The sequence below is a fragment of the Lycium barbarum genome, chromosome 4 (genome assembly GCF_019175385.1).
Source record: "Lycium barbarum isolate Lr01 chromosome 4, ASM1917538v2, whole genome shotgun sequence".
Classification (NCBI taxonomy): domain Eukaryota; kingdom Viridiplantae; phylum Streptophyta; class Magnoliopsida; order Solanales; family Solanaceae; genus Lycium; species Lycium barbarum.
In genome coordinates this window covers 13,145,645-13,173,104 of record NC_083340.1, presented here as the reverse complement: position 1 = coordinate 13,173,104, position 27,460 = coordinate 13,145,645, and the positions used below count along the sequence as shown (strand labels likewise).

The 27,460-nt window shown below is 36.7% G+C and overlaps 1 protein-coding gene across 1 annotated transcript; it reads left to right on the top strand.

The window, feature by feature from the left end:
* Positions 1-24,820: 24,820 nt before the first annotated feature.
* LOC132637170 (uncharacterized) lies at positions 24,821-27,448 on the top strand. The gene is made up of 4 exons (XM_060354305.1): positions 24,821-24,963; positions 26,142-26,311; positions 26,466-26,668; positions 26,789-27,448. Exons 1-4 carry the CDS (start codon positions 24,821-24,823, stop codon positions 27,446-27,448), a joined length of 1,176 nt encoding a protein of 391 aa, XP_060210288.1.
* The last annotated feature ends 12 nt before the right edge of the window (positions 27,449-27,460 follow it).

Here is a 27,460-nt window from a genome sequence, read left to right as displayed (position 1 = left end):
TGTACCTCAATCTCCCACAGCTGCTGATCCTATGCAGAGTGTTCCAAACACACCAGCTCAAAATGTGACAAGCAGTATCCCTGGGACCAGCCCTGAGTTTAACATGACAAACTTTCCTGCACTTGCTGCTATCCCAGCCAGGAGTGGCAATATGTCCATGAGCAAAGGTAAGTGTGATACGTCTATTTTACCTATGGATAGAGGTGGAACAGCCCTAAAATCAAATTAAGATGACTTGGTTATTTTGGAACATTAGAGGAATAAATAAAAGGTATAAGCAGAGGGAGTTAAAAAAGTTTATAGTAAATAAAATGATTAGATTAGCTGGCTTGATTGAAACAAGGGTGAAGGAACACAATATGCTTAGTAGACTGAACAGTATAGCACTAGGATGGAAAATACTGGCTAATTACCAATAGGCTATTAATGGAAGAATATGGTTTATGTGGGATCCAAATTGGTTTGACGTTAGTGTTAATCATGCAACTGCTCAGCTGATCCACTGTACAGTGAGAGACAAAGCATCTGATGAATAATTTGTCATTACTGTTGTATATGGGTTCAACACTGGAGACTTGAGGAAAACTCTGTGGCAGGACATGGATATAGTAGCTCAAGGGGTCACTCAACCCTGGATTATTGGGGGTGATTTTAATGTTGTATTGTAAATGAATGACAGACTATTTGGTAACCCGGTAACTATCTAAGAAATTCATGACTTCTCTGAGTGCATCCAACATATTGATGTCCATGAACTTCCTTGGCAAGGTGAATATTATACATAGTCCAACAAGCAACATGGATCTCAAAGAATAACTAGCAGAATTGATAGAATCTTTGGTAACTCTAAATGGATGCTCAAATGGGGACAAGTCTCTACACTTTATGATCTTCCTTTTATCTCAGACCATGCCCCCATGATGATAAAACTGCAGCAGCAACAAAGACCAAGATGCATCCCCTTTAAGTTTTTCAATATATAGGCTGACCACGAGAACTTTCTCCAAATTGTGAGTGACAACTGGTAGGTGGACAAAGCTACCAATAGAATGCAAAATGTATGGCTTAAACTAAAGCACTACAACCTACTTTGCGACTGCTCAACACTCAGGAATTCAAATTCATAAGGCAGAAAATAGACCAAACTAAAACAGAGCTGGTAGTCTTGCAAGAAGAACTGGCGAAACAAGCTGATGATAATTTGATCCAACAAGAAAAACAAGCCTTACTTAATTTGGAGAAGTGGTCCTTGATAGAAGAGAGTGCGCTAAAACAGAAGTCTAGGGTCAAATGGGTGAAGTTAGGAGACTCAAATAGCAAATATTTTTCTGCTGTTTGTAAAGAAAGAAGGCACAGGAATCAAATCCTAAAAATCACATCTCTAGCTGGTACTAAACTACATGACCCAGAGAAGATCAAAGAAGAATTTGTTATGTTATACAAGGGGTTGATGGGAACCTCAGTGTCCACTTTTCCAGCTGTTTGTAAAACCACTATGAGGAAGGGTCCTAGACTTTCTCAGCAACAAAGAATGACACTGTGTGCAGAGGTGACAGAGGAGGATATCTATTTTGCTTTAAAGCCTATAGGAGATGACAAAGCTCCAGGTATTGATGGATTTAATGCAATTTTTTTTTATAAAAAATCATGGAGCATTATAAAGAAGGATATCACAGCTGCAGTCCAGGAGTTTTTAGCCACTAGCTCACTATATGGTCCTGTTAATTGCACTATTGTTTCCTTGGTGCCTAAGACTAAAAACCCAGCAAGTGTTAAGAAATTTAGGCCGATTGCATGCTGTTCAGTCCTTTACAAGATCATTTCCAAGATTCTAGCTAATAGGCTACATAATGTCATTGGTTCTGTGATTTGTGAGGCCGAAGCTGGGTTTATCCCAGGAAGGAACATCTCTGACAATATTATTTTGGCGCATGAGTTAGTTAAAGGCTATAGTAGGAAGCATACCTTAGCTAGGTGTATGATCAAAATTGATCTACAAAAAGCGTATGATTCAGTGGAGTGGATATAGTTAGAACAAGTGATGACAAAATTAGGATTTCCTCATGTGTTTACTACTTGGGTTCTAGCTTGTGTCAAATCTGTAAGCTACTCTATTATTGTTAATGGGGAACACACAACAGCCTTTCCAGCAGCTAAAGGGCTCAGGCAGGGTGACCCCATTTCACCATTCCTCTTTGCCATAGCTATGGAATTCCGAAGTAGAAGCTTGAAAAGTCTGAAAACTGTAAAATCCTTTAAATTCCATCCACAATTTGGCAAACTGGGTGTCACTCACCTATGCTTTGCGGATGATCTGCTGATGTTCTCTAAAGGTGATCTGAATTCTGTACTGGCAATACAACAATGTTTCATGAAATTTTCTACTGCCTCTGGGCTTCAAGCAAACCTTGGTAAGAGTTCAATTTACTTTGGGGGTGTGTCCCAAGATATTAAATCTCAAATTCTACAACAGTTGGGGTTTTCTTTGGGGGAGCTTCCTTTTAAATATCTGGGTATCCCACTATCCTCCAAGAAACTATCTATCATGCAATGGTACTTGTTGCCACTCAATTTTGGTCATCTGTATTTAAAAATTAACTTCTTTAGGCTTCCTAGTCATTAAATAGCACAATATACTATTTTTATACATTTTTTAACTTTAATATAATTTATTGATGATTGTCCTTATTTTTAAATAATAGGAATTTTTGTCAATTTATTTTCATTTTAAATAATTATTTTTTTTACAGTCGTTTGTATATAAACAACATGCTAATACAGTTTTACTTCAATTAATTAGCAAGTCTCCTTAATTCAAATCACATTTTTTACTTTATTCACGAAATTACCTTAAATATATTTTTATACTTTATTATTTTTAGTTACAATCTATTATTACATGGAAGTCGGAGGAACTAATTTTAAACACAGATAAGATTTAACACATAGTTTTGAGAAGCCATGATTTTGTGAAGCCCATGGTTTTGGCACATGAGTTTGGATAAAAAGTAGTTTTTTACCTTTGCCTATATAAAAGAGAACTTCCCCTCTCATTTTTCTCATTACTTGCACGCTACCTCACACATATTTTTCTTCTCTCTACACTCTCTAGATTTCCTTTCTATAGGAAGACTAGCAAGGCTAGCACTTTCTTCCTCTTTTTATATTTTTTTTAAATTGTCTTTATATTTCATTCATACATTGCTTCTACTTATTCATATATATTGTCTTTACATTTATTTACTTGAATTGTCTTTATATTTTTTTTTATATACATTGCCTTTATATTTGTTTATCTATATTATTTTTACATTTATTTATATACATTGTGTCTTTAAATTTCTTCACATATTGTTTCTATATTTTTGTATTCTCTATACATTTTTCTTTACATTTTACATACATTTTCCTTACACTCTCCACACTTTTCCTTTATATTATCTTACATCTATCTATTCTTTTAGATATTTTTTATACAAATACGTTATATACATATTTATATTTTGCTATATTGTCTCTACAACTTTATTTATTTTCAATACATGTATACATTGTCAAGTATTTTCTTTACACTTTTGTCAATACCATCACACTACATGCCTATTATTTTCTATATATTCTGCTATTTACATTTACTCTATATTGGCTATACATCTTATTTATATTTACCTATATTTTCATTTGTATTCTTATGTTCTTTTTACATACATCATTCACGTATACATTTGTTACATTACATACACTATACTAATCCTAGGGGCAAATCAAGTTTCATCATTCTTTTATCAAATCATCTCTTCAATAACTTTTTGTCAAACTACTTTTTCAAGGACTTTGGTCACATTACTTTTTCAAAGAATCTTTATCAAATCACTTTTTAAACACTTTATGTCACATACCTTACTTTTTGACTTTTTCAAAAAAAATTTAACTAATACTTTTTCTTTCATCTTGCAATTTAATACAAATACTATACTTTTGGCCGATGAAGAAATTTTCGTCGATTTTCAAGGCCTCCCATGTACAAAAGACGGGTTTTTTATTTTAAGTTTATTCATTATTTCTTTAATTCATTCGATAGTTATTTATTCTCTTACTAACACTTTTACTAAGTGTTTATACAGGTACCCAGAGATACATCCCGAAGACGACACTCGGAAGGAACCCGGAGACTTCATTGAATCAATGTTTGTATTTACTTTCCGCATTTTTTTATATAACTGTACAAAACATAAACTCATAGTATAGTGGAAACTTTATTTTTGGAATGACGGGTTGATATATTTATTTACTTGTCGCCTTGTTTGTTAAACTTAAAATTGTCATTCGCTTTAGGCAAGACTTAGGTCGTCAATACTTTCATAATTAGATTAAATTGACTTGGTATAAATACTTTGTTAAATAAATTCACACTTTTGTGATTAGGCAAAAATACTAGTCCATCCTTTAATTTAGATTCTTTATACACTCTTAATACAACTCATATTTTATATTGTTTCGTGTACACTAATACATTTTTTAATTAAGTTAAATTCACATTTTGACGCTAGGCAAATATTAAGTCGTTCATTTACAAATCTTTTATTCTTTAGAGGCATTACACATTTTCACTCATTTTTTATCCACAATTCCTTATACTTATTTTTTACCAATACTTTTTACAATTATTTTGTTCCTTATTCTTTTGATAGGATATTCATTAAACAAACACTCTTTTTAATTAAACGGTAGAAACAAGCCAAATAAACTTCACTTTTCTGAATAATTTCGTTATATAAAATCTTTACGCCAATGAATATTCGTAAATTATTTTTTACATTCTCTATGCACTAATATACCTAGTTATACAATTCTTTATACATTTTAGATTTGACGTACACTCTTTTACACTTGAAATATGTTCTTTATATGTTTAATATACATACATTCTTTCAATATACATAGACGAACATTCTTTATATTCTTGATATATTTATTTTTACATAGTCTTACATTTTTTTTTATATTCTTAATATAGTTACACATTCTTTACACTAACATATATATATATATATACTCTTTGTACTGACAGATATACTTTTATACTTACGAGGTACATTCTCTTTATACTCTTTTATATATATTTTTTTACTATACATTATTTATGAATACTTGATATAAATACATTTTTATACACTGTATATACTTAGTATATTATCATCTAGTGTAGCTTTTCATGAGGTCATAATATTTTGAAAACAGGTAATAATAATGATAAACAAACAGATAATCCCCCTCTAGTGTTCAGTTAAACTAAGTTTAGGTACTGTCTTTGGGCAGATTATGAGGAATGCTTAATACCTTCCCCTCGGGGTAAATAAAACTCTTATCTAGAATTTCATAGGTTTAGTGGACTAAAATGGAGTAGACACACAAATACATATAGGTTTCCTGATTTTCCGTTAAAATTAGGTGGCGACTCTAACTCTTTTTTAAACCAGTTAGAATAACCGGGAAGTTGCAAACTATATTGGACCAGTTCAAAAATAGGGCGTAACAGTACCCCCTCATAAAAAAAATCACTGCCAAAATTTCAACTTGGACAGCAAAGAAACTATCCTACGCAGGCAGGGTCCAGTTAGTTCAGTCTGTCCTGTTTGGGGTACAAGCCTACTGGTCACAATTGTTTATGATCCCTGCCAAGGTATTGGAATTGATTGATGGATACTGCAGAAGTTATATATGGTCAGGAGAAGAAGTGATTACTAAAAAGGCTTTAGTAGCTTGGGAAAACATGTGCTGTCCTAAATCTGCAGGTGGACTGAATTTAATACATTTACAAAAATGGAACCAAGCTGCTATTGCTAAACTATGTTGGGATCTTGAGCACAAAGAAGATAAATTATAGGTCAAATGGATCCATGCTTATTACATTAAAGATCAACAGTTAAGTGTGTGTCCAATACCGCAAACTGCTAGTTGGATGACTAGGAAAATTGTGGCAGCTAGAAGTGTTATAGAGCAACAGAGTACACCTCCGTCTCCTGGCAAAAAAAATGATCAGGCATTTCTACCTTCAGTTGCTAGGAGATTTACCAAGACCATCATGGAAATGCTTAATGTTTGCCAATCTAGCAAGGACAAAAGCTTGCTTCACCATATGGGTTTGTATGCGTCAGAGGCTGTTAACAGCTGATAGGTTGACAAAGTGGGGACTTGAGGCTACTGTAACTTGTGTCATGTGTCAACAGGAAAATGAGAAACATGAGCATCTGTTTGTTCACTGCCCAGTTGCTCGGGCACTGTGGGATAGAGCATTGAAATGGTGTAAGAGGGTTGGATTTTCTCCTACTAACTGGGAAGAGTACCTACAATGGTGCATTAGTAGTGGAAAAGGCAAATCGCAACAGGCCCAATTGAGCAAGAGTGATTATAGCTGAAGTGATCTACACACTGTGGATGGAACGAAATCAAAGCGTCTTCGAGCATAAGAGTACAACAGTGGATAAACTAGCCAAGGATCTTGCTTTTACGTGTATTGTTCGAGCCCCACCAGGGGTTCAAACCTTAGCCCATAACTTCAATTTTAGCAGCAGCATGATCCTACTTAAGTGTAATCGTGTTGACTTTAGACCTTAGCCGACTGTGATAGCCAAGCTAAATATGTAATGCTTATTCTGGTAATTAATAAGGATCGTTAGTTACCAAAAAAAAAAAAAAAAAACTCATAACACATCAATCCCAAATAAAATTGGATACAAAGAAATTTAAAAAAGAAAACAAGAAAAATGAGGGCAATTTCATAAATGGTCACATAATTTGTTTTTTTTTTAAATCAAAATCATATAATTATGTTTCTAGGGAAAAGATCACAACCTTTATCCTACTAATTACGCAAAAGTCACAATTGTCGAAAAAACATAACCTTCCGATGAGTAGTGATTTTTTACTCTACATTTTAATTTTAAATTTTATTTTTAATCTTATAAGAGTAGATACATACCCAATTAAAAGAGGATCGACACAACCCATTTTTTACAAAGTCTAGTATACATATATCAGAAAACGTTACATTGTGTTGGATAGCAAGATATTAAATTTATGATTTAATAGTAACTACTACTAACTATCAATGTATCAAAGTAATACTCTTGTAATTAGTTCTTTCCAATTTAATTATGAGGGAAATGGTGTGTGTGTGGGGGGGGGGGGGGGGGGGGGGGGAGGGGAGGGGTATATGAATAAGAGATAGATACTCAGAATCAGAGCGCTTTGGAGATAATAATTACTATCAGTTTGGATGGAAATCTTGAAAATGCAGATGCAGAATTATATTGATGGAGAATTGGACGATGATTTCAGAGGATGTGTAGGATACGTCATTTGGATACATTTAAAAGTGATAAACAAATGGGTGGATTATCACTTATCGGAAGATTTAAAAATTGGTCCGAGTTTGTCCTCTTTTAATTGGGTCTGTATCTATTAGATTTTAAATTAAAAAAGATTAAAATTAATGTAGAGTAAAAAATTACCACTTATCATGTTGAGTTTTCTGATAATTGTGACTGTTAATGTTAGGAATAAAGGTGAAGGCTTTTCGATTTTTCTATTAGAAAATATAATTATCTGAATTTTATGAAATAAATCATAGTCATTTGTGTAATTATCCGAAAAAAGACAACAAATAAAAATCCTAAGAATAAAAAGGAATCAAGAAATAATATAGGAATCTTAATGAAGCACTATTCTATTCTAATTTGTTAGAGGACGACAAAGCACATGGCAAGAGAAGCCAGACAATCCCCACACCTGTCCTAAATCATCTTGTCCTGCCAATGATGTGTATATGTATATATCAATAAAATTAGTAATAAATTTTAACTACAATAAGTAGAGCATCAAATAATGGAAACGCATCCCATCACTTCCAAATAATATGTCTGAAGCAGAAAAAAGAAGACAAAAAACAGAGCACAGAAAGAAGATATTTCAACAAATCATGTCTTGGAGCATGTTGCACGTTATCTCGATCAAATCATGTACTCCCTCCGTCCCAAAAAAATTTACATTTTTCGCTTTTTGAGCGTCAAATAAGTTATTCTTTGATCGTAATTTTTCATACGACTTTTAAATATTTTAAATTATTAATTATGGTGACTTATATTCCTTCTGTTTCAATTTATGTAAACCCTTTACTATTTGGGGAGTCTACCAGATAGTTCTTTGATCAGGTTTTCCTTACATTTTTTCTAAATTATTGAAATAATAAATTATCATAACGTATAACACTTTTAATGTAATTTCTAAATATGTAAATTTTATTTTTACAAACTTGAAAAATCTATGTTAAAATTTAAGGTTGTTATAAAGTTTGACCCTCGTACTCAGAAAAAGTTCACATAAATTGAAACGAAGGGAGTAGTACTTTTTACATAATTTTCAAATATGTAAATTTTATTTCAAAAAATACAAAACTCTATATTAAATCACACGATTAAAATTAAAAAATTTAACTCTCGAAAAGTAAAAAATGTCAATATTTTTGAGATAGAGGAAGTACATATATTCAATCATATCTTTATTTCCGCAAAACAAAATTCTTATAGTAAATCTTATGTTAAACAACGATATATTAAAGAAAGGTCTATTTTTCATATTAGTTTAACTAGTTGCTTTTGTTGGAAAGTTTTTTAGGGACTACACATTTAATGCAAGTAAATGAAACTACGAAATTTGAATATCCGGTTTCTCTCCATTTTTCTTCTCTTTATTTTTCCACGTTCTTGTTTGGATTAGGACACATGACATAGATTAAAATTTATGACTAAAACTTAATTGATTAATGCAACATCCTAATTATGATTTGGATAATTAATATTCCATGTATTTTCTTCCAAAATTTTTAGTAATCTCACAATCTAAGAACATATTATCTTGTCCATAAATATATTAAAAGAATTTCTCTCTCTTCCTACTCTTTTCTTGCCTCGTATCTTTCTTCAGTTTTTTTTTTTACTTGATAAACATTCTATCTTCCAATTTCTGTAGGAGTTAATATTTTAATTGCATTTTTTCTTTAGAAATTTCTCTTTAAAACTAGCTATTGCATGGATGACGACATTTTAATTGATTTCAGAACTTTCTTTGAGTATATGTCTCGTCCGAGGGGGAGGGAAAAAGTAAATTGTAAATTAGATAATAATTGTTAAAGTGTGTTATCAATTTAAAAGAAGAAAATCTGAAGAAAGATACGAGGCAGGAAAAGAGTAGGAAGAGAGAGGATTTCTTTTAATATATTAATGGACAAGATAGGACAAGATAATAAATAGTTTAAGTTGTGGGGTTATTAAAAATTTTGGAAGAAAATATATGGAATATATATTAATTATTCAAATCATGTTTAAGATCTTGCATTAATCAATCAAATTATAGCCATTAATTTTAATCTATTCCGTGTGTTTTTTATCCAAAAAAAACTTAAGGAAAATGAAGAGAGAGAAACGGAGAGGAGCCGGATCCAATTTTTGGCAACTTGGCATGCAAAACAAAATCTCTATATTTATATTTAGGGAAAATTTCAGAGATCACGCTTTGCTTCATAACACTGACTTCCCCTCACATTTGTAATATTAGAGCTGCTTCTCTTATTTCAACTTTTTTGTAACAATTGTTAATGAAAAAAATGGACTGATTTGCCCTTACTAAGATCATACTCTTTTGATTAAATTTTATTTTATTAATATTTCCTTTGAAAAAGTTATTTCCAATAAAGTGGAATTCCATGGAGTATTCACCTGTTCCCAACATTTTACCTTTCTCTCTCTTCATCAATCATGTTTTAACTTTTTGAAACTAAATTTTGTATATTAGAAATATAAATGACTTAATACACGCAATGTATGTCATTCTTCATCCCCCGTTCATCTGCTTCATTTTTGCTCCAAAAAAGAAAAATGGCAAACCTCCATTCTGATTTTTTTTTCTCCATTGTGGTAGCTCAACTATCTATTTGAGAAAATAAGACAAATTAAAGGGCAAAAATCTAAAAGGCTTTATTATCATAGATTTTTTAATTAACAATATGAGCATGAATTAGCTTTCCGCTAGCTTGGGTACTAGTTGTTGTGTCAAGAAATAACTTTTGATGTAGTTTACGCAAACCGAGTTTCTTATTGAGTAATGGCGCAACGGAAAAATTCACATTTATTTAATCGGGTATTGAAAGAATTCCCTTTTGTTCTCTCCTTCTTGCACATCGTTGCATAGTCATATATTGTAATGTGATTGTAGAAGTGGAATTTGATTTTAGCGTTTGTGGAATCTAACTTCTCTCCAATGCAGATTTTTAATTGTAGAAGTAGGATTTGATTATAATGTCGGGAACGGGTGAATAATCCATGGTATTCCATTTTATTATTCCTAGGAAATAACCTTTTCAAGGAATATTAATAAAATAAAATTTAATCAAAAGAGCATAATCTTAGGGAGGGCAAATAAGTCTAGAGATGTTTTTTTTTAAAATTATCAATAAATAGAAAAAATAGTTATTCCAAAAAAAGTTAAAATAGGGGAGATAGCTATAATATTGCAAAAGTGAGGGAAGATCAGTGAAACGAAGCAAAATGTGAGGGATGTGTTTGAAATTTTCCCTTATATTTATGAATGAAGTCAAATGGTGCTTTAGAGTTAAATCTATAATATTATATGAAGTGATTATTCCACAACCAAATGCAAAAATGAGTTTGAAAATTTTATTTATTAAAACTCTTGGTATTTTCAAGTTTATTTAAAATTTGAATTCAAATTTAGACATGACTATTCAGGATAGTTTTCTTCTAACCCTATAAATTCAGGTGTTCCTTAGTCAAGTGGCTAAAGAACATCTGCAAGTATAAATATGACTTTAAAAAAAAACAGCCCCGTGCACTAAGATCCCGCTATGCGCAGGGTTCGAAAAAAGGTCGGACCACAAGGATCTATTTGTACACAGCATTATCTTGCATTTCTGCAAGAAGCTGTTTCCACACCTTGAACCCGTGATCTACTGGTCACATGGAAGCGACTTTACCAGTTACTCCAACAACTTTATCCTGCATTTCTGCAAGAGGCTATTTCCATGCCTTGAACCCGTGACCTGCTGGTCACATGGCATCAACTTTACCAGTTACTCCAAGGCTCCCCTTCAAAATATAAATATGACTTTGTTAGTATATCTTAAAGAGAATTGCTTGCATTTTCTCTAATTTGTATAGGGGAAGGTCGATTTTCTCATGCCTTAAGGCTCAAGCATTTTTTTTAACAATTTTTTTCTTGTGAAATAGTATTATTATGGTCCAGTATCTTGGAACTAGAAATACGCTACTCCCTCTATCTCAAAATAGTTGTCGTGTTTTTCATTTACACACCCCTTAGGAAAACATTAATAAGGGAAGTACTTAATTGACTATTTTACTGTCTTGAAACATTGCACCATGTTATCTCCACAATAAATATTTATTATATATCTATGTCAACTGCATCAATGAAGTAGTCCCTTTTCAATGTTGTAATTAATGGGAAAAATTAAAACTACTTAAGTATTATCTTAGCCCCCGTTTGGTCATAAAAATTATTCACTTTATTCTGGAATTTTTTTCACTTTTTTCCCGGAATCAGCATTTGGCCATGAAAATTTTGAATACAACTTCAAGTTGTATTCCGGAATACCAAAAACTCAAAACACTTGTTTTTTTAAAAAAACAAAATCACTTTTTTTCACTTTTTTACAACTATATTTGATCAAAAACTACAATTTCAAAAACTATGGCCAAACACAACTCCAACTCCAACTCTATAATTTCAAAATAAGTGAATTTGTTTTTTTTTTTTGGTATCTATGGACAAACGGGGCCTTAGTTTTTTAAAATGAAAACTATTTCGAGACGGATATTTTTTGTAAGTACTACAAGTATTTTCAGACGGAAGGAGTAATATGGTTTACCAAATTATGTTGTCATTTCCATGATCTTAGATAGATATGCACAGGTAATAGTATCCGAGGGGACGGGATATCGATATAATCCTATGTGAAAACTGCGTTAATTAGTTTGACTTAATTGGAGGTAGGGTAAACCAATTTTAACTTATTCTGCATTTATAAAAAAGGGAGATATTAACGGTGACAAGACAGAATCATTTAACTTAATATTGTTGATCCAAAATCAGTTACTCCTTTCAGAATGAAGTTGGAAAGTGGACTTTTCAAAACTGGTTTTATCAATGAAGTTAAGTCATATGCTTTCATCTACTGCAGTCCCCATGAGTACCAATTATGGGTCTCTGTGTATTGCTGCCAGTACTACTCCTAAGCTATATAAGTACAAGACAAAATCATCTCACTGAATTAGTTTATATTATCCTATTCGTTCGTTCAAACGTCTCATTCTACCTGCATGGGCAAAATTTTTGTATATGGAATTATTAAATGAGTATGGACTGGAAAACGATGCATGTTTTGGTGGCATCTTTAATTTGTGCATGAGTCTTGGTTGTGCTCACTGAATATGAATGATAAAGTCTAATAGATTGTAGATCCCAAAGGCTACATATTAAAACCAACTGATGACCTAATGACCTAATTAGCTTCACAAAGGTCTCTAATTGGTTGAATGGAAAGTATAGATGGAGTATGATATAGCTTCGGTAAAAAATTACTCGCATATACACCAATCTAATAAATGTATGACATGTGTCTTCATATTCACTCTTGTAACTAAATTATAGTTCGTTAATAAATATTCTCACCTTAATTTATTACATAACCATGGTAAATTAATATGGATTAATGGTGTCAGAGGTAGAGCCAGAATTTATAGTTTATGAGTTCTAAATTTCCCACTGAATCCATGTTCGTCATAGTTACTGGGTTCGCAACTATATATTTATACATATTTAATGAATTTCTTAATACAAATATAGAATCTAAATAAAAGTTCCACGATTCATTCGAGTCGGAAACTAATGATGTAAACATACATGAGATGTAGATAAGTGTAGGGTTCTTTCTGCAAAACTTTTGCAGTAGAGATTTTAACCAATTGACTATTTAAAATTGACTTCCCTCATTCAACTACCTGACGTAAAATTTGCACCCAAGATGAAGTAAATCAAGCATCTTGCGCTAATAGATGCCTATATACCTAGGTCAAATGAAATCTTTTCACGGTATATGAGGTTATATTTTTTAATAATTGTACGAAATCAGTGGTTGTCTTGAACTGCTATCATTAATTAGATTACATTGGTGAAAACTGTTGGGTGTGCTAACAAAGTCCATATTAATAGATGAAAAGATTGGGGAGCTACTTATAGGGTATAAGATATCTTAATGGTGTGATGTCTTTTGGAGAAAACTGTGCGGATTTGGTCAAAAGCGCACAATATCACACAATGTTAAGAGTATATATCTTTGAGCTAATTTAGTACAACAAACAACGCAAAGTTTTTTAGTTTTGCATGAATTGGGTGAGCGTGAATTGGATGGTCGAACAAATACTATCAATTATAGAAATATAAATATACAATTAAACAAAAGAATATATTTTTCTTTTCTATAATACTAAAATTAAATGATGGGTGCATTTATTTGTCAGACATCCGTTCTTTATCATGAATTGAATATGCTATTTTTGTTTGTTAGTGGGTTAATGATTTATCAGATCAAAGCAGGAGGGAGAATAGTTGGCCTTCAAACACTAATATAAAAAATAGAAATTAGTGACGAACAAAATGCATAGCTAAATACAAAAATCTGTCACTAATCCTATGTAGCAATAGATTAGTCATCGATTATCAAAAAGATTTGTTAGTCACTAGCTATTTAACGACAAAGTTTATAGCTAATTTTAATTTTAATTTTATTTTATAGTGACATGAAACTATAATAAAGACAATTGGATTATTGTACACTTATAATAAAATCTGAACTTTTGAAACTTGTACCTTTAAACATGTCATGGGATGTCAATCGCTGTAAAAGCATATCATAAGGGTAAAATGAGAGAAGTTTAAAGTTAAGTTATCTCCAAATATAGAAAAATGATAATTTTTTTTGGAATGAATTAGTTGAATGAAAAGTTGTTGGTAAATAGAAGATATATGAGAAGATAATTAAGAGGCAAAAGATATCCAACATTGATTTGGTCTATTTTGAAGATCGGTGCTCCGTTCTCATCTCTGTATACGGTAAAAACCGAAGCAATTTGTATTCGGTAAGAATCAGAGTAAATATTACAGATGACCGGTACGAGATCGAAGAAGAATGAGGTCATTGGCCATCGAACGGAACGAGGACCGAGGGGTCGTAAGTTCATTCAACTGAGTGTTAAAACCGAGGGTATGTTGATAAGCAAAGAGAACCCGAGCCTGAGGCGAACACAGGCTCGGAGTAGCCGTTATAGACCAAGCCACGCGTCACCTGACCATTCCTCTATTTGCGCTGACAACAGTACGGATGTCAGAATGACCGTACGGATGCCGCCTTATCCATTTTAGGTTTTTCTTAAAAAGGCCTTTTTTATATTATACTAAGGCCTATCTATTTTGTAGCTATAAATGGGGGTGTATTCCCTTCATTTGAGGGTTAGCTTTTTCATTATTCTACATATTTGTAATCTGAAAAGGAGGCAGTGGAACTTTCTCAAGTGATTGGCTCGGTTAAAAAAAGCAATCTCCAAAATCGGACCTATTCTCTGAGTTCACAAATTTGGTTTCTTAAGCTTTATTTAATATTATTCATCAATATACGTTTATCATTTGCTTGCTATTGTCATACATAACCTATTAATCAAATCACATATTCTATTAACCACTTATAAATTTAATTATTACCATTTTTAAGGGTAAATAGTTTGGCGCCCACTGTGGGGCCTAGGATAATAGTGGTGATTAATTTTCAACTCCCTCTTTCATTTTTTCTTTGAAAGTTTGCGTTTCAGATATTTAAGATGGTAAGTAGTGGTCAATCCGGACACGTGAACAACAACGAGATAGCTGCTGAAAATGACAACAACACCGAGCTACCAAACCCGAACGCACCCCCTGCTGATCCAGCCAACCCAAATGCTGTGAACTCGATGGAAGGCCTTAACCAGAACACCGTCAACCAAGACAATGCCGCCTTTCCGGCCATAGATCCTTTAAATAGCAACAATTTAGCTACTTTGCTTCGGGCACAAGCCCAAAAGACATCGGGTGTCGCAAATGAAATTGGCTTACGTCTGATATTTGAAATGTTGCAGGAACAACAAGCGGTTATAGCTAAGCTCTAAAAGAAGGATAACAGAACAGCATCGGCAGGGCCAATTCGGGCTACCAAACCAAGGCGAGAGGAAGCTCGAGTGGTTGATAGAGATAACAGGTAGGGGTCAGGTACATCTATTGAGGTCCTGAAAATGCTTGAAAAATATGCTAAACGGGTTGAATCCACAGAGAATAGGGTGGAAACGTACAACTCACTACTGGACCAGATCCCCGGGGCACCCTCAATCCTAAAAGCATCGGACTCAAAGAGGTACATTCAAAGGACTTTCCCTCGGAGTGCGGCCCCAAAGTTGATCCCAAAAAGGTTCAAGATGGCGGATATCCCGAAGTATGACGGGACGATAGACCCTCAGGAACATGTGACCTCGTATACTTGTGCCATAAAGGGCAACGACGTTGAAGAGGACGAGATCGAATTAGTACTATTAAAAAAGTTTAGAGAAACACTCTCTAAAGGATCGCTGACCTGGTACGACCATCTGCCCGAGCATTCCATCACTTCTTTTGAAATGCTCGCAGATACATTTATCAAAGCCCATGTCGGAGCCAAGAAGGTACAAGCAAGAAAAACGGACATTTTCAGAATCACCCAAAGAGATAATGAGTTGTTCCGAGAGTTCATGAATAGGTTCCAAAGAGAACGAATGGAACTCCCTCTGGTCCCGAAAGAGTGGGAAGCTCAAGCCTTTACAAAGGGTCTCAATTCTCGAAGCTCCACTGCCTCGTTCAAGTTAAAGGAAAATTTGTTGGAGTACGAGGCAGTAACTTAGGCTGATGTCCTTAATAGGTACAAAACCAAGATTAATGTAGAGGATGATCAACTTGAACTTCTCCCCGGTCCGATAAACGCGGGTAAGAATTCTGAGAGATCGAGGAGGAATTTTGAACAGGAGATAAGGCCATCGAAGGATAGGTACCGACCATATGCTCGACCAGATAAATTCGGCTTTAGTACGGATAAGGGAAGAATCGGCCCCGCTCATCTTTCGAGTAGAAGTGATAGGCGACTTGAACACGGAACTAGCAGCTGAGGTCTGCTGTTTAGAGGTGATACTGGTGGGTCAGCCAATGACGGTGACAACCCAAGGTTATCAGAGTACAACTTCAACATCAATACCACAGATCTTGTCTCGGCCAATGGCCATATCAAAGATGCCAGGTGGTCGAGACCATTAAGATCCAATCTAAGCTCAAAGAGATCCAAGAGTGATGTGTGAGTATCATGGTACTCATGGCCATAGGACCGAGGACTGTTGCCAATTGAGAGAGAAGATGGCTTGGTTGTTAAAAGATGGTCACCTTCATGAATTCTTTATTGACCGAGACAAAGGTAGGGGAAATCACAAATAGGTCAAAATCGTGGAGCCGCAACACGTGATCAATATGATAATCGGAGGAACGGATGTACCACGAGGGCCAATGATAAAGAAGAGGACAAAGGTTTCAATTGTTTGAGAGAAGCGGACCAGGGATTACGTGCCTGAAAGATCTATTTCTTTCAACGATGAGGATGCCGAAGGCATCATTCAGTCACATAATGATGCGTTGGTAATTTCTATCCTTATTTTTAAATCTCAAGTTAAACGTATTTTGATTGATCCAGGTAGTTCGGCCAATATTATTCGATGGAGAGTGGTAGAACAATTGGGACTGTTAGATCAAATTGTGCTAATAGCTCGGGTTCTCAGTGGATTCAGTATGGCAAGCGAAACCACTAAGGGAGAAATCTTTTTGCCGGTCAACATAGCCGGGACTATTCAGTAAACAGTGTTCTATGTCATCAAAAGTGAGATGAAGTATAATGCGTTTCTTGGCAGACCGTGGATCCATAGCATGAAGGCAGTACCCTCGACATTGCATCAAATGTTAAAATTCCCGACCTCGAAAGGGATAAAAATAATCTATGGGGAACAACTCGGGGCAAAGGAGATGTTCGCTGTCGAAGAAGCACCTCTCACGTTCGCGGTCAAAGAAGCACCCCTCATTCAGAAAGAACCGGACCAAAGAGCTATTGGGTAAAGAAAGGGAAGAGATGAGCTCGAACTTCGAAGATGATGATTTTGGAATGCCTAGATCGTTCGTGCTACCGGGTTATTCAGACGCAACCAAATCTACCATAGAGGAGCTGGAACCGATTATCCTGTTTGTGCACTTGCCGGACAGAAAGGTATACCTTGGCACGGGGTTAACCTCAGAGCTCACGCATAAGTTAATTAAATTTCTTCAAGCTAATGCCGATTGTTTTGCATGGTCCCATTTAGACATGACAGATGTGCCACCGGAAGTAAAAATGCATAAGTTAAGCCTTGATAAGAAGTTTTCCTCAGTGAAACAGAAAAAAAGATCGATGGCCGAAGTAAAGCATGCCTTCGTCAAAGAAGAGATAACAAAGCTTTTAAAAATAGGTTCCATCCGGGAGGTTAAATACTCCGACTAGTTAGCTAATGTCATTTTCGTACCGAAGAAAGGTAATAAATTTAGAATGTGTGTTGATTATAAGGATCTGAACAAAGAATGCCCGAAGGATTCCTTCCCTATACCTCACATTGATCGAATGATCGATGCCACGGCAGGGAATAAAATTTTGAGTTTTCTCGATGCCTACTCCGGATATAACCATATCCGGAGGATCAAGAGAAAACTTCTGTTATAACCCGATATGGGACTTATTGTTATAATGTAATGCCATTCGGATTAAAAACTGCCAGTGCAACTTACCAATGCTTAGTTAACTGAATGTTCGAAGAACAAATAGGGTAAATAATTGAGGTTTGTATTGATGACATGCTAGTTACGTCCCTCGAAATAGAGGACCATTTAAAGCATTTGCAGGAAACCTTCGACATAGTTCGTAAATACAACATGAAGATGAATCCATAGAAGTGTGCCTTCGGCGTTAGATCAGGGAAGTTCTTGGGCTTCATGGTATCGAACCACGGGATTAAAATCAACCCGGACAAAATTAAGGCCATTGAAGATATCGAGGTGGTTAACAACGTGAAGGTGGTGCAAAGGTTAATCGAAAAAATAGCTGCTCTGAGCTGATTCATTTCAAGATCTTGGGATAAAAGTCATCGTTTCTTTTCATTGCTAAGGAAGAAAAATGACTTTGTGTGGACACCGAAATGTCAAAGAGCTTTGGAAGATTTGAAATGGTACCTGCCAAGTCCATCTTTACTACACAATCCGAAAGTAGATGAACAATTGTTCTTATATCTGGCTGTATCCGAGGTTGCGGTAAGTGGCGTCTTGGTCCGAGAAGAAGAACGTACGCAATTCCCTATCTATTATGTAAGTAGAACATTAGGGGATGCAACGACTCGTCATCCTGACCTCGAAAAATTAGCGTTAGCCTTGGTAAATGCTTCTAGGAAACTGAAACCTTATTTTCAATGCCACCCCATATGTGTAGAGACTACTTACCCGTTAAAAAATATCATGCATAAACCGGACTTATCAGGAAGGTTAACGAAATGGGTCATAGAAATAAGCAGTTATGATATCGAGCATAAACCTAGAACGACTATAAAATCCCAAATCTTGGCCGACTTTATAGCTGATTTTACTCCGGCAATGGTTCCCGAGGTAGAAAAAGAATTTTTTCTAACCTTGGGGAAAACCACGAGAATTTGGACCCTGTACACGGACGGTGCATCGAACGTGAAAGGGTCCGGATTGGGGATTGTTCTTAGAGCGCCCGCAGGCGATATTATTCGACAATCAATCAGAACTTTAAAATTAACTAACAGTAAAGCCGATTATGAGGCTATGATTACAGGTTTGGAATTAGCTCAAAGTTTAGGGGCTGAAGTCATTGAAGTAAAGTGCAACTCCCTCTGGTCGTAAACCAAGTCAACAGTGTCTTCGAAGTCAAAGACGAACGAATGCAGAGGTACCTAGAAAAAATCTAAGTAGTCTTGCACCGGTTCAAAGAATGGACTATGTAGCATGTGCCAAGGGAGCAAAACAATGAAGAAGATGCATTGGCCAACTTAGGTTCATCGGTCGGACCGGAGGAATTCAATTCTGGCACGGTCGTCCAGTTAATAAACTCGACAGTAGAAAATGGCCCTGCCGACATAAATATAATGAGCTTGACATGAGATTGGCACAATAAATACATAGATTACTTACGAGAAGGGAAACTCCCAATAGACCCTAAGGAATCAAGGTCCCTTCAAACCAAAGCTGTGAGATTCTGCTTGGTCGATGACTAGTTGTATCGTCGATCTTTCTACGGACCTTTGGCCAAATGCTTGGGGCCCGTAGAAATAGATTATGTGATGAGGGAGATCCACGAAGGAACCTGTGATAATCATTCAAGAGTTGAAGCCTTGGTCCGAAAGACAATCAGAGCAAGATATTACTAGAACCAAATAGAGGAGGACGTAAAAAACATTGTCCGAAAATGTGATGGATGCCAAAAGCATACACCGATGATACACCGACCGGGGGAATTGCTTCATCCGGTCCTATCCTCTTGGCCATTTATGAAATGGGGGATGGACATTGTCGGTCTCTTGCCACGAGCTCCAGGTAAGGCTCGGTTCATTTTATTTATGATTGATTATTTTTCCAAATGGATTGAAGCACAGCCCTTCGAGAAAGTTAGAGAGAAGGAAGTCATTAACTTCATTTGGGACCATATCGTTTACCAGTTCGGCATTCCAGCCAAGATAACTTGCGACAATGGTCGACAGTTCATAGGAACTAAGGTTAATGACTCCCTCAAAGGATATAAGTATTTCGATACGAGTATTTTGATATAAGTATTCCGATGTAAGTTTGCTGATATAAGGATTCTGATATGAGTATCCTGATATGAGAATTCCGAAATCAGTATTATGATATGAGCGTTCTGATATGTTTATTATGGTTAGAGAACTTCTGTAAGATTTAACGTCCCTAACTTCCGTGTACGATCTCGGATTGCTCTGAAATGTTCAAAGAGGTTTCTGTATCAAGACGTCCATAATTTTCTTATACGTAAGTGTGGTTCCAAAATCTCTATTTGATCTGATTCGTAAGGACATCCGAAGGTGCCTGATATGACTATGACTCTGATTCCCCGAAAAAGGCTTCTGAAACACTTATAAAGCGTTCTGTACTTCGAACGCACGTAACTTTCTCATACTACGTCGGATTGACCTGAAATCTGTTCCGAGCCCCCAGGTATCGGTAAGTATACTGGTCTGTCAAGTCTTGATTCCTATGCATGTGGTTTCTCATGACTCTGCTCGTGCATGACTCAATGTATCCTTCACTGCGTCCCGGGCCAGGTTCTGTTATGTCCTCGTGTGTCCGCTACGATATGATTCACTGCGTCCCGGGCCAGATTCTGTTATTGTGCGCATTCCTCTGCATTGTTCACCGCGTCCCTCATAGGCGGGCCGGGCTCTATTATATGGTTTGATGATATGATGATATGGGGTGGTGGCCAGGATGGCATATGATCTGTCTGTTCACTGCGTCCCGTACTAGAGGGCCGGGCTCTGTTACCGCACCCCTCACTGGAGGGTCGGGTTCTGATATATGCATATATGATACATGAATTTGATATATGATGATTTTGTTTACCGCGTCCCTTATCACAGGGCCGAGTTCTGTTATACGCATATGTGACATACGATTCTGAGTATTTTGTATGTTCTGACATCATCTGAGTATTCTGTATGTTCTGCATTCCGTCCGATATAAGACATCATCTGTACGTTCTGTATTCCGTCCGATATATGACATCATCTGTACGTTCTGTATTCCGTCCGATATATGACATCATCTGAGTAATTTGTACGTTCTGTATTCCGTCCGATATATGAAATCATCTGAGTAATCTGTATGTTCTGTATTCCGTCTGATATATGACATTATCTGAGTAATCTATACGTTCTGTATTCCGTCCGATATATGACATCATCTGAGTAATCTGTATGTTCTGTATTCCGTCCGATATATGACATTATCTGAGTAATCTGTACGTTCTGTATTTCGTCCGATATATGACATCATCTGAGTAATCTGTACGTTCTGTGTACCGTCCGATATATGACATCATCTGAGTATTCAGTACGTTCTGTACTCCGTCTGACGTATGACCTTATCTGTGCGTTCTGTACGTGCCACACTCCTTCTGACATTTGGTATCGGTATGTGCCATCCGTGTCTGGAAAGTAAGTATGTCGGCATTCTGTATGCTCTGTATGATTTTGTTATGCTTTGTATGATTTGTACGGTCTGTAGGATCTGTATTGGTCGGTATGGTCTGTGTCGGTCTGTATGGTCGGTATTGGTCTGTATAAACTGTGTCTGAGAAACAAGTAATTTGGTAATCTGGATAACATGCGTACTCTTGGTACTATTTGTTTCGATTATAGTTCTGCTTTCTGTATTCTATGCCTTACATACTCAGTACATATTCCGTACTGACCCCTGTTCCTTGGGGGCTGCGTTTCATGCCGCGCAGGTACTCCCAGACGAGATAAGGACCCTATAAAAGATATTTCAGCAGTGGTGGCGAACTCCATTTGCTCCTGGAGGACTGCCAACTCAGGGTATGGTATATGTGTTATGGTTTTTGTATGGTATTAGAGACTTTGCAGACAACGTCGTGGGTATAGTATGTCAGTCTGTAAGCGGCTCCGTCAGCCGATATGTCGGTCTGTGTTATGTATTGAATTTTGTATGACTATAGATTTGTTCGCTTGGAAGCTTCGAGAAAGAACATTTTTGAAAGAAAGAAAAAAAAAATTACTATGTATTTTATCTGATTTGATTTAAAAGTTTGATGTAACTTTATGTGCATCAAGAGTCTGAAGGTTTGCTCGGCCCTAAGTAAGGGTCGGGTGCCCATCACACCCTAGTAAGGTCGGGGTGTGACACAAAGAGATCTGAACATCATTAGTAGCAACTAGCTCTGAAGCCCATCACTATCTGGATAGCTGCCTCGAGGTCACTCTTCAATTTCTTATTAGCCCGAGCTTGAGTTTCGGCCTTCTCTTGGGCAACCTTTAAGGTTTCTTTCTCAGTGGCCCTTTCGACTTCGAGCTGCCTGAACTTCTGCTCCATCTTTGTAGCCTTGACTTTAATCGAATCAAGTTCCTGCCTCAATTGGGTAACAGTGGCCTCTAACTCACTGAGTTTGGTAGCATATTCGAAGTTCCCTCGGTTGAGAAGCTTGTTATCCTCTTCTAGGACTTTGTTCTTTTCAGTTGTATCATCAAGCTTAGATGGTTCTCCTCCTTGGCTGCTTCGAGCTCGGCTTAGAGGGTTTGAGGAGCAACGAATTGGCTCAATTGATCTTCATTTTGTTGGAAGAGAAGTTTGAATTCTCAGTCTCTCGGCCCTAGGCATCTAACTGGGCTCGTTCAAAGTTGTGCCAAGCTTGAAGAAAACCTTCGTTCACAATCAAGAGAGACTGCAAAAGTAAAATCAACAAAGGTTAGATATTGGCAAACAGTGAAAGTTACACCAAATAAATTAAAACTTGTTGGAGGAAGGGGGAAAAAGTGCTCACCTGGTTGCCAGCATACATACCCTTGCTGAGAAGGCATTGCCATGAAAGCCCGTCCATCTTCTCTTTATCGTACTCTGACACAAGAGGTCGTAGATAACTGGACACCCCCACGGAGCGAGACAAAAAACTACGGTCTTTAGGAACGGTGACCATGGTCGACCTGGTCCTCCCCGGCTCTGCAATTACTGCCGGAAAAGTATCTACAAGTTTGGACCTTGAACTTGACTCAGTGGACCAAGAAGGCCTCCTCGATGCTTGAGGAATATGGAGGTGCCCAAACCCCGAGTATTTCACCATAGCTGGGGGATTATCGGTGAACATGTCATCAAGATTCTCTTGCTTCAAAGATGGAGCAGGGGGAGGAGCCGAAGTTGTTTCTGCCCTTGAAGGTGGTTCGACCCTAGAAGGCGTTCTTCTCTTGAAGTTGTTTCAGCCCTTCTGGCCCTCTTTAACAAAGGCAGCGCCTCGGGTGAAGTATCGCCCGTTACATCGATCAGTTCAACAACACTTATGGGAACAGGGGCTTGGAGATATTCGGTTATTGGGAGAAAAGGGGTCTCAGCCTCCCTATCTGGGGTTGAGCTCAGCAAATTAGCTGTGGCACTCCCTTCCGAGACCTCCACCGAGATTGTCTCAGCCCCGGTGGTTGTAGCAACAGAAGGATCCAACCTGATGCTTGCAATCCAAATGTCATCATCGGGGTCATCCCTCAGACCTCGAGCTTCGGATATACCTGCGGCATCCTTCGAGCCTTTCTTTCTTTTCTGACCTCAAGACTTGGGTTTCTTCTTTTTCTTTTCAGCCTCGGCAATGAGCCATGTTGATCTAGAAATATCAAAATCTGAATCCAGTATGGTGGGTTCTTCCTCAGGTACGGGCCGTGGGGTCGAAGAACCTCTGGCCAACCTAAATATTAAAGGATTAGATCAGGGAAAGTTGAACGAAAGCAAATAATAAAGAATAAGGCAAGAAGAGGATACCACGACTTTGTGCTATTCACCAGTCATGGGACAAATCTTTCCATGTCCGCTCTTCATGCGGATGTTGGCTGGTAATATTTTCGATCCACTTAGCAAATTCAGGGATTGCATCCGAAAGCCGTCCATCAGCTGAAATATTAGGAATAGTTAGAAGATATGCTCAAAGGCATATAAAAGGGAGATAGGTCCTATGAACTTACGTTTATCGTTCCACTTTTCGGGGAAAGGCATATACTCCTCCGGTATAATGTCTACGGTCTTAACTCAGACAAACACTTGTACTAACCCCGGTCTCTGTTCTCATCAACGCAGGAAAGAATGAGTTCCTCCCTCGTTTGGCGAACTTTATGACTCCGCCACGGAAGATCCTCGAGCAATATAACCGGATCAGATGGTGCAGGGTAAAGTTAATTTTGGCATTATTGGCCAAAAGACCGAGAGGCCACGATCCTCCAAACATTCAGAACTATTTGAGCAAAGCATACTTTATATGTCCAACACATCTCAAGAATAACCGGACTTATTGGAGGGTTAAGCTTGAAGGTGAAGGGGTATGTATAAACATATAAAACCCCTTTTAAAGTCGGTAATTGATTCATCATCACCGGGAGCAATAATATCTATGCGGGGGTTAGCCCAGCCACATTCAGTTCGGACTTTGGGAAGGTGCTTCTCTTTGATCGAGGATGGGTAACGTCACACATCAAAACCCCGGTCAATTTTTTTTACGACCATTTCGATGGCAAATTCATGGTTGAAATTGTATCTCGAGGGGATTATGTCTTTGGCCGTAGGCTCGAAGGAGTTGGGTTGAGCTTTGTCTCCGAGGCTGGTGATAGGTTCGATACTTGGAGAAGAAATCGAAGGAACGTTTTGGGAAGTAGAGTCGGTGTTTGTTGTCATTTCTTGAACTTGGAAGATAAAAGTATGAAGATATGAAGATTTAAAGATCTGGAGATGAAGATCTAAAGGTTTGAAGGCTAAAAATATGAAGATATGAAGATTTAGAGATGAACAGATGAAGTTAAGAAGGGTTTTCCAGAAAATGGAGAAGATTTTGAGACCACAAATGAATTTGCTCAACGAATTTTCGAAGACACAGAATTTCGGAACAAAAGGCAAGAACAGAACAAGGAAAAGTGAGATGATCAAGAATTGGAGAGTGAAAAATGAAAGTAGAAGTGAAAGGTAAAAAGTGAAAAATAAAACCATTATAACACCTTATATAGAGAAAATATTGTAGGCGGTTACCCAAGTCGTCCAACCAAAAAGGAGACACGTTTCCGAAGTCATAGAGACGTGACATGAAAGGACGTTTCATTTTCCGTATTCTCAAAGAAGATTCCTACTAGGGAAGTTACCGAGGTAATCACTCCACTTCCCGTCACTTCGATGAAACTTCGATCCGAGAAGTGTGGGGACTATCTGTATACGGTAAAAATCGAAGAAATTTGTATTCGGTTAGAACCAAAGTAAATATTACAGCTGACCGATACGAGATCGAAGAAGAATAAGGTCGTTGGCCATCGAACGGAATGAGGACCGAGGGGTCGTAAGTTCATTCAACTGAGTGTCAAAATCAAGGGTATGTTGATAAGCAAAGAGAACACGAGCCTGAGGCGAACACACTCAACATAGGCTTGGAGTAGCCATTATAGACCCACGTGTCACCTGACCGTTCCGCCATTTGAGCTGACAACAGTATGAGTGTCAGAATGACCGTATGGACACCGCCTTATCCATTTTAGGATTTTCTTAAAAAAGTTTTTTTTAGATTGTACTAAGGCCCATCTATTTTGTAGCTATAAATAGGGGTATAGTCTCTTCATTTGAGGGTTAACTTTTCATTATTTTACATACTTGTAATATGAAAAGGAGGCAGTGGAACTTTCTCAAGTGATTGGCTCGGTTAAAGAAAGCAATCTCCAAAACCGGACCTATTCTCTGAGTTCACAAATTTGGTTTCTTAAGCTTTATTTACTATTATTCATCAATATACGTTTATTATTTTCTTGCTATTGTTATACGTAACCTATTAATCAAACCACATATCTTATTAACCCACTTATAAATTTAATTGTTACCATTTTTAAGGGTAAACAATCTCAACCATAACTACTCTAAACGTTAGGAAAGATAAGTGAAGACTACCTGACTGATTTCTTAGTGGCTAAATATTGCAAAAGGAAACATCCAGTGGAAAAAAAATGGGTCCCTGGGAACTCACAAGCATGGAAGAGTATTTTGTTAGCTAGAGATAAGGCTGAAAAATGTATAACCTAGAAAATCAATAAAGGAGAATGCAATTTTTGGTGGGATAATTGGCTTGGTTTTGGTCCGTTAGCTGACTACTTCTCTGATTACAGGACTGGTGGTGGCAACAAAGTCATGGTCAAACACTTCCTGATAAACCATAGATGGAACATGACTAAATTGTATAATATGTTGCCTGGAGATATTGCTCTTCACATTAGCACAATTGACACTGGTCAAGAAGACAGTGACGATTATGCTATATGGGATAAAACAGAGAATGGTTGCTTTTCAAATACTTCAGCGTGGCACCTATCAAGAAGATATAGAACTAAGATGCCTTTTTTTAAATAATATCTGGCATAGTTCTATCCCATTTAAAATATCCTTTCTTACTTGGAGATTGATTCATAAGAAGCTTCCTTTCAATGAAGCAGTGGCTAAATTCGGAAAACAAGGCTTCCCTAATTGTATATGCTGTACTATTCCTGAAAATGATTCCATTCAACATGTATTTGTGGAGGGACAAGTAGCTGATCATATTTGGCAATTTATTGGAGCCCCCTTGGGCATTAATCATCAACATATTCCTATTAATGGCCTGCTGCATCAATGGTGGAACCAAACAGCCAACAACAAGGTACAGAAATTTATGTATAAAATTGCTCCTATTATGATATGCTGGGAAATTTGGAAAAATTGGAGTTCTTGCAGGTTTGGAGAGCAAAAACAATTCTCATTATATAGAATGGAAAACCAGACCGTATGGAACATCAAAACTGCGCTAAACGTTGCTGTTCCAAACATTGACTTCGGTGGCAACTGGATCAGTACCTGTGCGACAGCGGAAAGAATTAAGCCAGTGCAAAAATGTACTCCAATCTGCTGGAAAAAGCCACAGCCTGGCAAGTTTAAAGCTAACACTGATGGCAGCTTCTGCAGTACTTCTAAAAGAGCTGGAATTGGAGGGATTCTTCGAGATGAACACGGAAAGATGGTCATGGCATTCTCTATCCCAGTCGAATGTGAAAGCAGTAACCATGCGGAAGCCTTGGCTGTTGAGTTTGGAAGCTCCTGGTGCAAAATTAATGGCATAAATGATATTCAAATGGAACTTGACTCGCTAATCATTGCCAACATGCTCACAAAACAAAATCTGGGAAACTTGAAGCTCAAGCACATAATCAACAAGATCCTAAAGAATGTGGAGGGCACTAATATTGAATTCCTGCACTGTTTCAGAGAAGCAAATTCGGTGGCGGACTACTTAGCTAAGCTTGCTTTATCAAGTAGAACCAGGTCCGTATATTACTCTCATGACAGTTTACCTGGCGAGGCAAAGGGACTGACTCAACTGGATCAATGGCAATTACCTACTTTTAGAAGAAGATTTGAGAAATCTAATTTCTTTGTTAGTTAATAACCCTTTTGT